The 14545-nt window shown below is 36.9% G+C and overlaps 1 protein-coding gene across 1 annotated transcript; it reads left to right on the top strand.

Annotated features, from left to right (window-relative positions):
• The first annotated feature begins 7548 nt into the window (after window positions 1–7548).
• On the top strand, window positions 7549–9282 carry LOC133791500 (uncharacterized). The gene has a single exon (XM_062229424.1). The coding sequence runs from the start codon at window positions 7549–7551 to the stop codon at window positions 9280–9282; it is 1734 nt and encodes a 577-aa protein (XP_062085408.1).
• Window positions 9283–14545: the final 5263 nt, after the last annotated feature.

Raw genomic sequence — 14545 nt, 5'->3', positions numbered from 1 at the left:
ACAAAAAAGGTATGATTGCTACTTGGAGTGATAATGACTCTGAAAGTAGTGAAGATGAGGAAGGTAATGTCGCTCTCACTTCTATTTTACCTGGTTCTAAATCTGAAAATAAAAAAATTGTTTGCTTGAATAATGTTTCAAAAGATGAAGAAAATTCTGATAGTGATGAATCTGAATTGAATGATGAGTCTTTGAGTGAATCTTACAAAAAAATGTATGGTTCATGGGTGAAAGTGTGTTATGAAAATCGGTCATTGGTAAGCAAAAATAAAGATTTATCCCTTGAAATTAAACAACTTACTGATTTGAATGAAAATTTGGAAAAAGAAATAATTTCAAAAAATGTTGAAATTAATAAGTTGTCTAAAGATTTGGATACTCTTGAGAAAAATGTTAGAATGCTTAACCCCGGTTCAACTATTTTTGAGAATATACAGAATTCAGGTCAAAGAAGTCATGTGGGACTGGGTGCTTCAAGTTCTCAAAAATCAAAGAAAACTGTCTTTATCTCGGCTGGGATGTTATCGTCTGATGTTCCTGTTGCATCCTCAGTGAAATCTGTTGTATCCGGTACTCGGTTTGTTCCAACAGAAAGGACACAGTCAGCAGGTAAATCCAATGGTAAATTCGAAAAATTCATTCCAATCTGCCATTTTTGTGGTAGGAATGGTCATTTTCGTCCTAAATGTTTTATTCTTATGAATTTTGCTAAAAATGAATATTTTGAAAAATTCAATTATTTTGATGATTTCAAAAGAGTAAAAAAGGAAAATGTTCAATCAAAGAAAATATGGATAAAAAAGAATAACTGTTTTGCTGGTTTTACTAGTGAATATGATAGATCTGCTTCTTCATATTTTTGGTATTTTGACAGTGGTTGTTCAAGACATATGACAGGTGACAAGTCTATTCTTACAGACATAAAACCTATGCATTGTGGGTCTGTTACTTTTGGCAATGGAATTGAAGGTAATGTTCTTGGTATGGGTACTCTTAACTTTGAAGGGTTGCCTAGAATCAAAAGAGTGTTACTTGTGGAAGGTCTTAAAGCTAATCTTCTAAGCATAAGTCAAATTTGTGATCAAGGTTATACTGTTAACTTTGATAAAGAGAATTGTTTTGTGTTAAACAAGAATGGTGAGAATGTTCTTGAAGGTTATAGATCTAATGACAATTGCTACACTCTTCTGCCATCTATTATGTGTCAATCTGTTGTGAGTAATAACACTGATATGTGGCATGCTAAACTTGGTCACATAAATTTCAAAACCTTGAAAAAATTGTCACATGCAGGGAGTGTTCGTGGTTTACCTAAGCTAGGTAAAGAATCTGATGGTAAGTGTAAGAGTTGTCAACTTGGTAAGCAATTGAAAATTACACATAAAAGTGTTTCTGACATAAACACTTCGAAAGTTTTAGAATTGCTTCACATGGATCTTATGGGTCCAATTCAAATTGAGAGTTTAAATGGCAAAAGGTATATTTTTGTTTGTGTGGATGATTTTTCTAGATATACTTGGGTGGATTTCTTGAAAGAAAAATCTGACACTTTTGATGCCTTTAAAACTCTTTGCTTGAAATTAAAAGTTGAAAAAGATTGCAACATTGGAAAAATTGTTCGTATAAGAAGTGATCATGGTAAAGAATTTGAGAATTCTGTCTATGATGATTTTTGTAAGTATGCAGGTATCTCTCATGAGTTTTCAGCTCCCAAAACTCCTCAACAAAATGGAGTTGTAGAGAGGAAAAACCGCACTCTTCAAGAAATGGCTAGAGTGATGCTAAACAGCAAAAAATTGACTAAACGGTTATGGGCAGAAGCAATTAACACTGCTTGCTATATCATAAATCGTGTTTTTCTTCGTCCAGGTACTTCTAAAACATCTTATGAAATTTGGAAAGGTAAGAAACCAAGTGTGGCTTTCTTTCATGTTTTTTGGATGTGTTTGTTACATTTTGAGAGACAGAGAAAATCTTGGTAAATTTGATGCTAAAAGTGATGAAGGTGTTTTTATTGGATACTCCACTAACAGTAGGGCCTATCGTGTGTATAACATGAGAACCCAAACTGTAATGGAGTCAGCTAACGTTGTTATTGATGATTCCAGGGATTTTTCTGAGTTTTCTACTGAGGAAGAAATTGAAAGGTTTATTGATGAACCTACTGAAAAACACGAAGAAGCTTGTGTCAGTGATACTACTGTTGAAACGTCTGGTCCATCTGTTCCAACAAATCTCGAATCCGATGAAACAGATTCTGGACAGACAGAAAAGAAATTTCCAGATATTATTTTGGATGAAGTCCAAAAGGAGCCATCAACCAGAGTTAAGTTAAATCATCCAGCAGATTTAATACTTGGAAATCCAAAAGACAGTATGGTAACACGAAGAAGGTTTAGTAATGTTGTTCAATTTGTTTGTTTCTTATCTTTAATTGAGCCTAAAAATGTGAAAGAAGCTTTAACTGATGAAAATTGGATTAAAGCTATGCAGGAGGAATTGGAACAATTTTTTAGAAACAAAGTGTGGATCCTTGTGCCAAGACCGTTGCATACCAATATTATTGGCACAAAATGGATTTTCAAAAATAAATCTGATGAATTTGGTACAATCGTGCGAAATAAAGCAAGATTAGTGGCACAAGGGTACACACAAGTGGAAGGAATAGACTTTGATGAAACATTTGCACATGTTGCAAGACTTGAGTCAATTAGATTATTATTGTCTATTGCTTGTTTGATTGGTTTCAGGTTGTTCCAAATGGATGTCAAATCCGCATTTCTCAATGGGATCTTGAATGAAGAGGTATATGTTGAACAACCCAAAGGATTTGAAGATCCTCATGCACCTGATCATGTTTACCAATTGGAGAAAGTTCTTTATGGTTTGAAGCAAGCCCCTCGGGCTTGGTATGAGAGACTTACTCAATTTCTTGTTTCTCATGGATACAAAAGGGGTGGAGTAGATAAAACTTTATTTATCAAAAATATTAAATCTAACATAATTATTGCTCAGATTTATGTTGATGATATTGTGTTTGGTTCTACTTCTGACAATGAGGTGCAGGTATTTGTGAAACAAATGAAAGAGGAATTTGAAATGAGCATGGTGGGAGAATTGACTTATTTCTTAGGTTTACAAGTCAAGTAGTTAGATGAAGGCACATTTGTTTCTCAAAGCAAATATTGTAACGACCCAAAATCGCTAATAAGGCTTAAGGGCCTTGATTAGTGTGCCAGGAGGGCATGTTGGGATTTATGTGTGATTTTATGAGTTAAATGCATGGTTATGATTTAAAGCATGTTATATGACTAATTCAACATTCGAGATGCATGACTACGTGGTTAGTATGCATGTTAAGTGAAATAAATATGCATGTGGACCCCGTTTGCATGATAGGGGTAAATTGGTCATTTTAGCCCGCTGAGGGCATATATGTGATAATTGTATTCTGTGGATTGTACCACGTGAGTGTGGTGTTATTGTTGTGATGCACGTGCCGAGATGGTCCTAGAGAGCAAGTTAACTTAAAAGTCACAACGGGATTTCTATACCCAACTCGGGAGGAGCCTAGGGGTAATTCGGGGATTTTGTAACTTAGTTCTTGAGAGATTTTGGTGACTGGTAATTTGGTAACTTGTGTAACTGATTAGTAACCATAGAGAGTAACAGGTTTTGATGGTAAAATGGTAGAATTGTAATGGATAGGAAATGACAAGTAAGCCCTTGAGGTTTAGTTAGGAAAGGATAGGCAAGGAGGGGTTTAGACAAATTGCAGCTGGGTTATATGGGGTGAACGGTTTGGCACTTATCCATTTTGGGGTTTTGTTTAAAAATTAAGAAAAGGAAAGCTTGAAGGAGACCTAGGGCAAGAAGAAGAAGAAGGAGAAGAAGAGGAGTGAAGGAGCTGAAATTTGAGACTTAGGAGATGAATCAAGGATGCATAGGGTTGGATTCTTCATTCAAGGTAAGGATTCTAAGTAGATTTAAGGCTTGTTTCTGTTATGGTTTGAGGAATTTAAGCATGGTTTAAGTTTGGTTTTGGGTTTTATATTTTCTGAAGTTGAAAATCAAAGATGTGGATTTTGGGGATTTGATTGTGTGTTTGGGTTTCTTTGATTGTGTTTCTGAGTTGTTAAATGGTCTATGTGGGGTTTTGAATTGATTTTGGGGCTTAGGTGTGAGTTGGGGATGTTTTGGGAGTGTTTTGGATGATGAAAGGCAGAGGAAAAACCCAGTTTTTCTGGGTTCGCGAAGGAGCGCCGCGGCGCAAGGCTGTTTTCAGTCAGGGGAGCTTTCTGACTTCGCTGGGCGCCGCAGCCCTTGCGGGTAGCGCCGTGGCGCTACGCCTTTTTCAGGATGGGAAATTTTGCATTTTTGGGCATTTGTTCCAGGGGCTCGGGGGATGTTTCCGATGAATTGTTTTAGGAATTTGGGAGTCCCGAGAGTGTGGAGTTGGTCCCGGGAAGTGGTTATGATTTGATTAGTATTAAAGGATGTTTCATGTGTGTTGTGACTAGGATATTGGGGAGGCTCGTGCTTGAGGACCGTGCTCGCGGCTTTAGTGCATCAGGAGGCTCGGAATACAAGTAAGAAAACTATAACACCCGTAGGATAGGGCATGGGCCCATAGTGTGATTGCGGGGCATGGCCCTATATTGCATGTTGCATGATGAGATGATTTCCGGGCATGGCCCTATATTGCATGACATGTTAGGATGCAGACTTAAATGAATTATTATTCGTTTGAATGTTGTTGTGTTATATTATATGTGTGATTATAATAAAATGAACAGCAAGGGCCGAGAGCGGCGTAGGCCGGGTGCGGCAGCGGGGCCGGAAGTAACACTTAGCACATGGGATGCTATAGTCAGGGCAGGGCCCGGTGGATACATGTGTTATCCTTACGGTGAGAACCGATACCCCAGGCTTCGGTAAGGCTTCTGGGGCGGCATGGCCGTGTTTGCTTAGTCTAATGGTTGACTTGTTTATCTGTGGACTATCTAATATGATTAACTGTATATTTGCATATGTTATGTTCTGCATGAGTTTTCTTGCTGGGCTTCGGCTCACGGGTGCTCCGTGTTGCAGGTAAGGGCAAGGACTGAGTCAACCAACCATGAGTACGGAGAGCGTGAAGCGACGCGTACATGTTTGGCCTGCCCGACTGCTTTGGTTGGGGGTTTGTTTGAAAATGGCTGTAATAATCTATGATTTTTAGAACTGATCAACTGTAAACTTATTTCAAGATGTAAATAGTTTTCAAACCTTATTTTGGGATCCCAATTGTTTAATACTAGAAGTTTTTATTAAGTCAACGCACTTTCAAAGACTACAGCCTTAACTTTTTATTAGACACACTTTTGTTTCAAAACCTCGGTTAGCGAGTTCATTGCACTGTTTTGTCTTAAAACTCACTTAGTAACGGCTCTAAGGAAGTAGGTCATTACAAATATGCTAAGAACCTGGTCAAAAAGTTTGGACTTGAAAGTTCAAAGATTTCCAAAACACCAATGGGAACAACTGTAAAGCTATCCAAAGATGAAAATGGTGTCAAAGTGGATCCTACACTGTATAGGAGCATGATTGGTAGTCTTCTTTATCTCACTGCTAGTCGACCTGATTTGAGTTATAGTGTTGGTGTGTGTGCCAGGTACCAAGGAAATCCCATGGAGTCTCATGTTGCAGCTGTCAAAAGAATCATTCGATATGTTCATGGGACTGCTGATTATGGTATTTGGTATTCAAAAGAAACTAACCCTAATCTAGTGTGTTTTAGTGATGCTGATTGGGCAGGTAACACTGATGACAGAAAAAGCACTAGTGGAGGATGTTTCTTCTTGGGAAATAATCTTGTTTCTTGGCACAACAAGAAACAGAATTCTATTTCTCTCTCAACAGCTGAGGCTGAATACATTGCAGCAGGAAGTTGTTGTGCACAACTTTTGTGGATGAAGCAAATGATGATGGATTATGGGTTTGATCTTGACATTTTAACTATTTTTTGTGATAATACAAGTGCAATCAATATTTCAAAAAATCCTGTGCAACATTCTCGTACTAAACATATTGATATTCATCATCATTTCATAAGAGAATTAGTTGAAAATAAAGTTCTTGTCTTGGAATATATTGAAACACATAAACAAATTGCAGATATTTTCACTAAAGCTCTTGATTCGGTTCGCTTTGATTTCCTCCGAAAATCTTTGGGGGTTTGTTCTCTTTAAATTCTCTCGTTATGTTGTCCGCTTGATCTAATGTGTGTTATTTTTGGTTAAGCAAATTGTCAATCAATTTGAAAATTTTGTTGTGTGTCAAGCTGGATAATCTATCTTGTGTTTATGAATCTTTGGTTGTATATTCTTGAGAGAAAATTAATCAATTCCTCCTAGGCATATTCGAGTAAATTAATCATGTTTAATGTTTGAGCTTCCTTTTGTGTAGCATTGTTTCAAGCTCCTGTGCAAGAATAGAGCTACTTGCATCAGTGTGTGAAAGTCGTCTTTTGAGTAAGTTGGATCTTTGTAATTCAAAGTTATGAAGAGGATACGCTACCATAGAAAAGGGCTACCACTGGTGTAGTGTGACAGCGTCTTCGTGGGTTACAATTATTTTAATTTCGAAAAAGACTTATTTGTCATTGGGCAATGTTCCCTTGCATACACTATCACACACTTATGCTTGAAACAATGTAATAAAAATTGTACACAGTTTTAAAAAAAAAAAATGTGTGTAAGACTCATACTTGTTGATTGATTTACTTAAGAATATGTGCCTGTGACTGAATTGTGCTTTATTTCTCTCGAATATTCTTTCTAATTTTTCACTTTCACAAGTGTTCTTATCTTTGGTTTACACTAACACTTATTTTCATTTGCTTGATTTTATTCTTATCAAGATGACTCTTTTTTATCAAAGCAGATTTTTTTTTGGGTTGAGTTTTTATTTTTGTACATTTATATAAAATAAAAAAATAATAATAATAAAAAAAATGATAATCAAGGAAATTCATGTGAACCGAATCATTGTGGTGATTATGAGAAATTATGCATTTAATTGTGTGATTTAATATATTCTTTGTCTCCAAGGAATCTATTTTTGTCTTCTTTCTCATTTTGGAATATCATGATGTGTATCTTTATTGTCTAGTACTTTGTTTAGGATTTTGTTTTAAAAAAAAAAAAAAAAGTCAATAAGGAGATCGTGTGGGGTATTTATTTCTGGTTGCCTTTTTTTGTTTGGGTGTTTATATATATTACATCTTTATAAATAGATTTTTTTAATAAAAAAAAAAGGGGAAAGTTGTATGTGAATCGTGTGTCTTCAAGATTGTTTCCTTTTCTTGGTTAATTAAAACAATTTTTTTAATAAAAAAGGGAAACCTCTTTTTGCCGTGGGTATTCATTTTGGGTAAGTAAGTTATTTAAAAAGGCATGTCTTTACCCTATTTTCTCTCACCCACGACTTCACTCAGTTATTTCTTCTCCTTCTCATTTTTTTTTTCTCTCATTCTCTTGTAAGTGCTTTCTGTTTTTCAGAGAAAAAATGGTGAGAACTCGTGGTGCCTCCTCCAAGAAGATCCCTGTTTCTCAATCCCGAAAGGTGCCATCTCCTTCGCCTCCTCCGTCTGTATCAACGGTACCTCTTTCTGTTCCAACAACTCCCACATCTGTTGGAAAGTCCTGCAAATCCAAGGCTCGCAAGAAGGTGTTTTCGCTCTCTCATGAACATCCTATGGTGTTTCCAGATATCTCTGCTGACATTGTTGCACCACCATCTGAAGTGGTGGTGCCCTCTCAAGCCAAGGACCATTCTCCTCTTACGTTTGATTCGTCTTTGGAGGCTAGGGCAAAATCGAAATCTGTTTCCTCCTCTTCCAAAGCTGCTGCTGCTGGGTTGCTCAAATTGCCCTTGAAGCCGAGTCAGTCCAAGAAAAATTATGTGACTCCCAAAAGGAAATTGGGGTTGGACGCGTCTCTTTCTCCTTTGTCTGCTGCCAAGAAAAAATTGAAGGCTCATCCCCCTTCATTGTCCTCCTCCAAATCTGATCCTGAGGAAGATAAGTCCGAATCTGAAGCAAGTCATGATACCACATTGTCTGATGAAACGGTTCCTGACATTGTCGAATCAGAGGCTGAGTCTGATGAGCCAGAAAAAGAAGACACTATCCCCTCTGAACAGGAAGCCGAATCTGACTCAGACCACATTGCATCTCCTTTGCCATCCAAAGCTAAAGGGAAGAAACCTATTTCTGGTTCTACTCCTTCACCAAAACATTCAGGTGTAAATTTCAAACCTTATTCTTCCATTTTTTGCTATAATGATAATGCACGTGATATGGTTCTATATGCTCAAAGGAAATTTATCATTGAAAGAAATTATGTCTTGGGTGATCATCGTCCTTTTGGTGTGCTAACAATGCTTCAAGATCGACAATGGACAGGTTCTTTGGTTAAATTTTCTGGTTTTGTGGATAGAATAGTCAAGGAATTCTATGCCAATCTTACTAATGAAATTATTGAACCTTCATCTCCTCTGTATAACAAAGTGTTTGTTAGGGGCCATTGGTTCTCTTTTTCTCCTCAAGACATTGCTCTTGCTTTGCATCTTCCCCTTGATGTCGAAGAGGATGTTGATGGTGCCTCTCTTGACAAGGACATGGTTATCACTGAATTGGTTGGTCAAAAAATGGTATGGCCATCCAATACAGTCATCTCGGTCTCCAATCTCACCTACACTTATGCTGTTCTCCATAAGTTTGCCACAACAAATTGGAAGCCCACTTCTCACACCGCCACTATCTCTTTTGATATGGCCTCATTTCTGTACAAGGTGGGGACCGGTCTTGGTATAAATTTGGCTTCGGTTATTCATGATCAAATCATTGGGTTTCACAAAGGTAACAGGAAAAACTTGAATCTTCCTTTTCCTCAAGTTATTTATAAAGTGTTGAGTATGCAGAAAAAAGATCTCCAACGTGATCAAGAAGACTTGGTGGCCCCAACTACTGCTGCTTCCTACAAAGCCTCTGCCCCTCCTACTGAAGCCACTGCTGCTCCGTCCTCCAAGAAAGTCAAGCTCCAATCCCTAAAGATTTCTTCGGCTGGCATTCCTCATGCCTCCTCCTCTGCTGCCACAGATTCAGGACTTGTTGCAACCGAAATAGCTGATGTTCGAGCCTTTGTTGATTCTTTGACTGCTCGAGTGATGTCAATTGAAGGACTGCAACGTTCTGTGTTGGAGGCTGTTCAATCTCTGTCTAAAGATCCAGTTGTTTAGTTTTATTTTAGTTTTTGTCATTTAAACATTGATACTTTTTTTTTGTTCTTTTGTTTTATGGTTCTTTGGCTTCTTTGAAAGACACAAAGGGGGAGAGTAGATTTCCAAAAACCTGATTTGTTGTTTTGTTTAACTCTGGACCTTCTTATTTTGAGGGGGAGTTAAGTCTAGTTTATTTACATGTTTGTTATAAGTTCATGCATGTTTGCAGGGGGAGTTCTTTCTCTTTACTTATCACTAACATTTGTGTTGCAGGTTTTTTGAATTAATTTTGTCTATCAAATTGCCAAATGGGGAGATTGTAAAATCCTTTATTGGCATTTTTGATAATAAAGACAAAATTAATTAAAAGGGTATTTTCGAAATTAGTAGTTTCCTCTTTTGTAATATTTTGTGGTGAATTTCGAAAATGGGTAGTTTCTTGTTTTGGTGAAATATGTCTTTCTATATTCAGATTTTTATTAATAAAATAAATATATATTTTCCTATAAAAGATTATCTTTTTCTTGAATTGGAAATTATTAGTATTTATTTTATTTATCTGATTTGGTTGCCCAAAAATCGTGTACAGCTTGCAATCATAAAGGATATATTGTTTCCTTATTTATTTAAGGAAACTGGGTTGAAAAACTGTCCAGGTTCAATGAATCTGTTTGAACGGATTGTCAGTCTGTTTGAACAGATTCTGACTTTCCTGTTTTGGAAGATTTTCCATTTATTGGCTGTTTGATTTCTGATTTGTTTTCCACGACCTAAAGGGATTCTAAAATGTATATAATCATCCTTAGGACGTTGGTTTTTGATCATCACTCTTGGGTATTACTTTCCAAATATTTTTTAAGTTTTAGAGAGAATTTTTATTATGTGAAGAACTTGAGTCCAGCAAGTTCTTAGTGGTTTATTACAGTGTACTTCTGTATTGTTTTCCTTTGTGTTAATTGTGCATGTTGAACACACTTGGACATTGGTCATCAAGCTTCGGGAGAAGTCTTGTTCGTGAGTCACTTTTCGGGAGGAAAAGTGCAAGTGTTATGATTTGAAGGGAGTTCAAGATCTTAGCACTTCAGAAATTTGATTAGAAGTTTAGATTACAACAGTTGCGACAAATTCAAGAGGGAGTCTTTATTTGTATAAGTCAATTTGGTTTTGTAATCATTTAGATATTCTTCTAATAAATTTCATTCTCTGGGCGTGGCCTCGTGGACTAGTAGCAATCTGCAAAGATTGCTGATACCACGTAAAAATTCGTGTGTTCTTTACTTTATGTTCGTTTTTATCTTCTGGTCACAAACTGTTTAAACATATCTGGTATCTGTTTAAACATTTCTGTAACAGTTTAACAATTAATTATTTAATTTAAATAATTAAGTTGGTAATCATAAAAAACGGATTTTTCATGTAACATGATGAATTTGGCAAAGAAATAATATATTTATATCTCGTTTACATATATATATATATATATATATGATCTAAGGTCTGAGTATATAGTTGACTTTTTCGGACTTGTTGGGAAGTTACTAAAGATATAGAATTTATTTTGCATGACATATAGTGTGATGACGTGATGTGATATCGTGTAGTGCGAAGAACATGCATATAAATATTTGAAATGAAACCCCCCACAAACATTGGAGAAATATTATAATCTGATTTAGATACCCAAACTTAATTAGTTGAAGAAATATATATAATATTAATTAGTGGACTGATAACAACGTGATCATAAACATGAGAGCGCTCAGACCATCGGAATCAACAGGTCATGTAGTGCGTAAAATATGCATATTAATATCAAAAGAAATTAGTGTCTTAACTAACCTTAACCACTAATTATTGAAACAAAGAACGTGATTAAAAAAAAGTATAAATATAATAATGTTAAGGTTCTTTCAGCGGCGTGCTGAAGCTATGGCGAAGGGAACCAGAGGTCGGGGTAAGTTTCAGGCTGCTGTCAATACAAAGAAGAAGAAGGGTCCTACATCTTCGGACAAGGCAACCAAGACCAGATCGATGGAAGATTTACTAGGTGTGGAAGCCCTGGAGGTTTCAGAAGAGGAAAAAGAGGAGGCGGAGATTCGATTCGTTGAAGAAGAATGTGAGGTCCTTTCTCCGAAGTCGTCACTGCAACATCTTCAACGAGAACAGGAGTCTAGGTCCGTCTTTGTGAGTTACCTGGAGGCAACAAAATACTGCGAAGCTGAGATTCAATAAGGGCAACGCATCTCTCCTCCGATTTTACTCTCAGGTAAGGTTATTCAAAACTTGAGTCAGAAATTTGGGGATAATGCTAGAGAGAGTTTTACAGAGAAGTCAGGTGTGAAAATAGATATGGAGGAAATTTTATTTTGGAATTCGGCACTGGTTTGTTATGTCCTTGGTGCTAACCCGCCCCTGAGTATTTTTTAGGGTTATGCTAGGCAAGTTTTGAAGGACAAAGGGGTTGATAAGGTTGGTTTGCTTACTTGTGGTGTTTATACTGTGAGATTTCAAGATATGATCATGAGGGATGAAATTATTAAAGGAGGATATTTGTGTTTTTATCGTAAGCCAGTTGTTATGAAACCATGAGATGCTTACTTTGACTTTAAGAAAGAGGATGTCAATTCTATTTCCACTTGGATTCAAATTCATGGTTTGGATTTGAAGTATTGGGGGGAAAAGGCACTCTTCAAGATTGTGGGTCAGATTGGGATTCCTCTGATGTTAGATCAGATAGCGAAGGATAAAGATAGGCTTAATTTTGCTCGTGTAATGGTGGAGGTTCAATTGTGTCAAGAGTATCCTGAGAATCGTTTACTAATGCGATTCATCATGAGATTGAATTGCTAGTTAAATATGAATGGCTGCTTGTTTCGTGTGGTTACTTTCATGGAATGGGACATATTTCAACAGTGTGTAGGAAGAATGATGAATCTAAGAAAGTTTGGGTGGAAAAAAAGAAGGATAAAGGGACAGTGGAACCTGATGAGAAATAGGCTAAAGATGGTTTTCAAGAAGTTAAACATGGGAGGAAAAGGGTGTCATCAGTGGTACAATCAATTGAGATCTCTAATAACTTTCAACTTTTGGGTGAGTATGGAGAGAGTTCACAGATTGGTGTTGATGAGGTTGCTATTACTCAGGGAGCGGGAGTTCCTCCTTTGGGTAATGGATAGAATTCTTTGTTGGAATGTCAGGGGGATCAACAAATGCCAAAAGCAAGAAGAGGTCAAGAAATTGATCTATACTATAAAGGTGGGTTTGGTTGGCCTCCTTGAGCCAAAAATACAGGCTCAAACTTTGGGTGCTGTTTATATCAATATATTTTCTGGTTGGTGTTTTTCTTCGAATAACGCGTGGCATAAAGGAGGAAGAATAATTGTGAGTTGGAACCCCCAATTGTTTGTAATAAATATTCTGAATTGTTCCAGTCAGTATATGCATATGGAGGTTGAATCTTTGGCGGGTAAGGAGCACTTTTTTGTGACTTTTATATATGCTCTGAATGATGAAATTGGTAGGAAAGTTCTCTGGGAGGATTTGAAAACGTTTTCCAATGGAATTTTTGAGTCTTGGTTGATGCTTGGAGATTTTAATGATATTTTAAGTGTGGAGGAAAGAGTTGGGGGTCATAGAAGTCATCAGTGTTCCAGCGCGTTTAAGGAGTGTGTGGATTGGTGTAAAATGGAGGATGTCAAATATACAGGGAGCTTTTTCACTTGGAATAACAATCAGGCGTTGGGGGATAGAGTTTATTCCAAGATTGACAGAGTGTTAGCGAACCAAAATGGCTCCAATAGTTTCAAACTGCCGAAGTGGTCTTCATGCCTGAGGTCTATTTGATCATTGCCCTGCTTTATTGTCGGTGTATCCAGAACTCAAGACAGGAAAGAAATCGTTCAAATATTTCTGCATGTGGTAGAAGGCACCTGGATTTTCTGAGAGGTTACGGAAGTGTTGGCAAGATCCTTTTTTTGGTACTGCAATGTATAACTTAGTTCAGAAGTTGAGAAGGTGCAAGGAGATGTTAAGAAAGCTAAATAAAGATCATTTTGGAGATATTCAAGTGGCAGATATTACAAGTTATCAAGAACTTCTGGAGTGTCAAGTTGATCTTCAAAAGAAACCTCTAGATTTGTCAATGATTGCAAAAGAAAGTGCAGCCAGAAGTAAGTATAATTTAGTTCATAGTGCTTATTTATCCTTTCTTAAGCAAAAAGCGAAACTTCATTGGTTGAAAGATGGGGATGAAAATACTTACATGTTTCATAGCAGTATTAGAGCTAGGAGAGTGCATAACAGAATTTACTCTATTAAGGATATGGATGGTAACTGGGTTGATAATTCGGATCTGATCAGTGATGCTTTTTTGCGATTATACAATCCTGTTGGGTAGTAGAATGGAAAACAGGGAAAGAGTGAAGCATAGTATTGTCTCGCAAGGACCCGTGATCACTGATGCTCATAGTAGGATTCTGAACAAGGACTTTTCAAAGGAAGAGGTTAGGCGTGTTATGTTTGAGATTCCTGGTACCAAGGCTCCAGGTCCGGATGGCTTTAGTAGTTATTTCTTTCAAGACAATTGGGATTCTTTGGGGGAGGATGTTTGTGAGGATGTGATATCTTTTTTGTCAACAGGGAAAATTCTCAAAGAGATTAACAACATGGTTCTTACACTGATTCCGAAAGGGAAATGTCCAACTTCGGTTAGTGACTTCAGACCAATAGCATGTTGCAATGTTGTTTATAAGGTAGCTACAAAGCTGATTTGTCTTCGATTGAGGTCTGTTGTAATGCCCTGAAATCCCTAATGAGGTTTCATGGCTGGATTAGTAGGCCGGGAGGGCCATAATTGCTTTATTATGCCATTAAATGATTATATGCATGTTTATGTGAATTATATTATAATATGATGTTAAATGCATGCATGTGGGTCCACATTTGACTATAAAGGCATTTTGGTAATTTGGCCCGTTGAGGGCATTTTGTATATTTTGGTGCATGTTGTGATTTATGGATGAGATCTCATTACTATGTAGATATATTCGAGTTATTCGGCATGAGACGGTCTTCGATTGCAAGTTAGTGGTTTTGTCATAACGGGGTCAATTATTGGGATATTGGATAATGAGAATGTTTATTTGAAGATATATTGCGAGTTATTGAGATCAGGAGAAAATTCTAGGAGTTTTGACTATTTTGTCCTCGGAGGTGCTTTTGGGATCCCGAGCATTAGGTTTATTTGAGGTTACGTAAGCCTGAAGTAGTCTGTCAGAAAGAA

The sequence above is a fragment of the Humulus lupulus genome, chromosome 7 (assembly GCF_963169125.1).
Source record: "Humulus lupulus chromosome 7, drHumLupu1.1, whole genome shotgun sequence".
Lineage (NCBI taxonomy): Eukaryota > Viridiplantae > Streptophyta > Magnoliopsida > Rosales > Cannabaceae > Humulus > Humulus lupulus.
The sequence above is the reverse complement of the archived record's forward strand: the minus strand, read 5'-3'. Positions and strand labels throughout refer to the sequence as shown.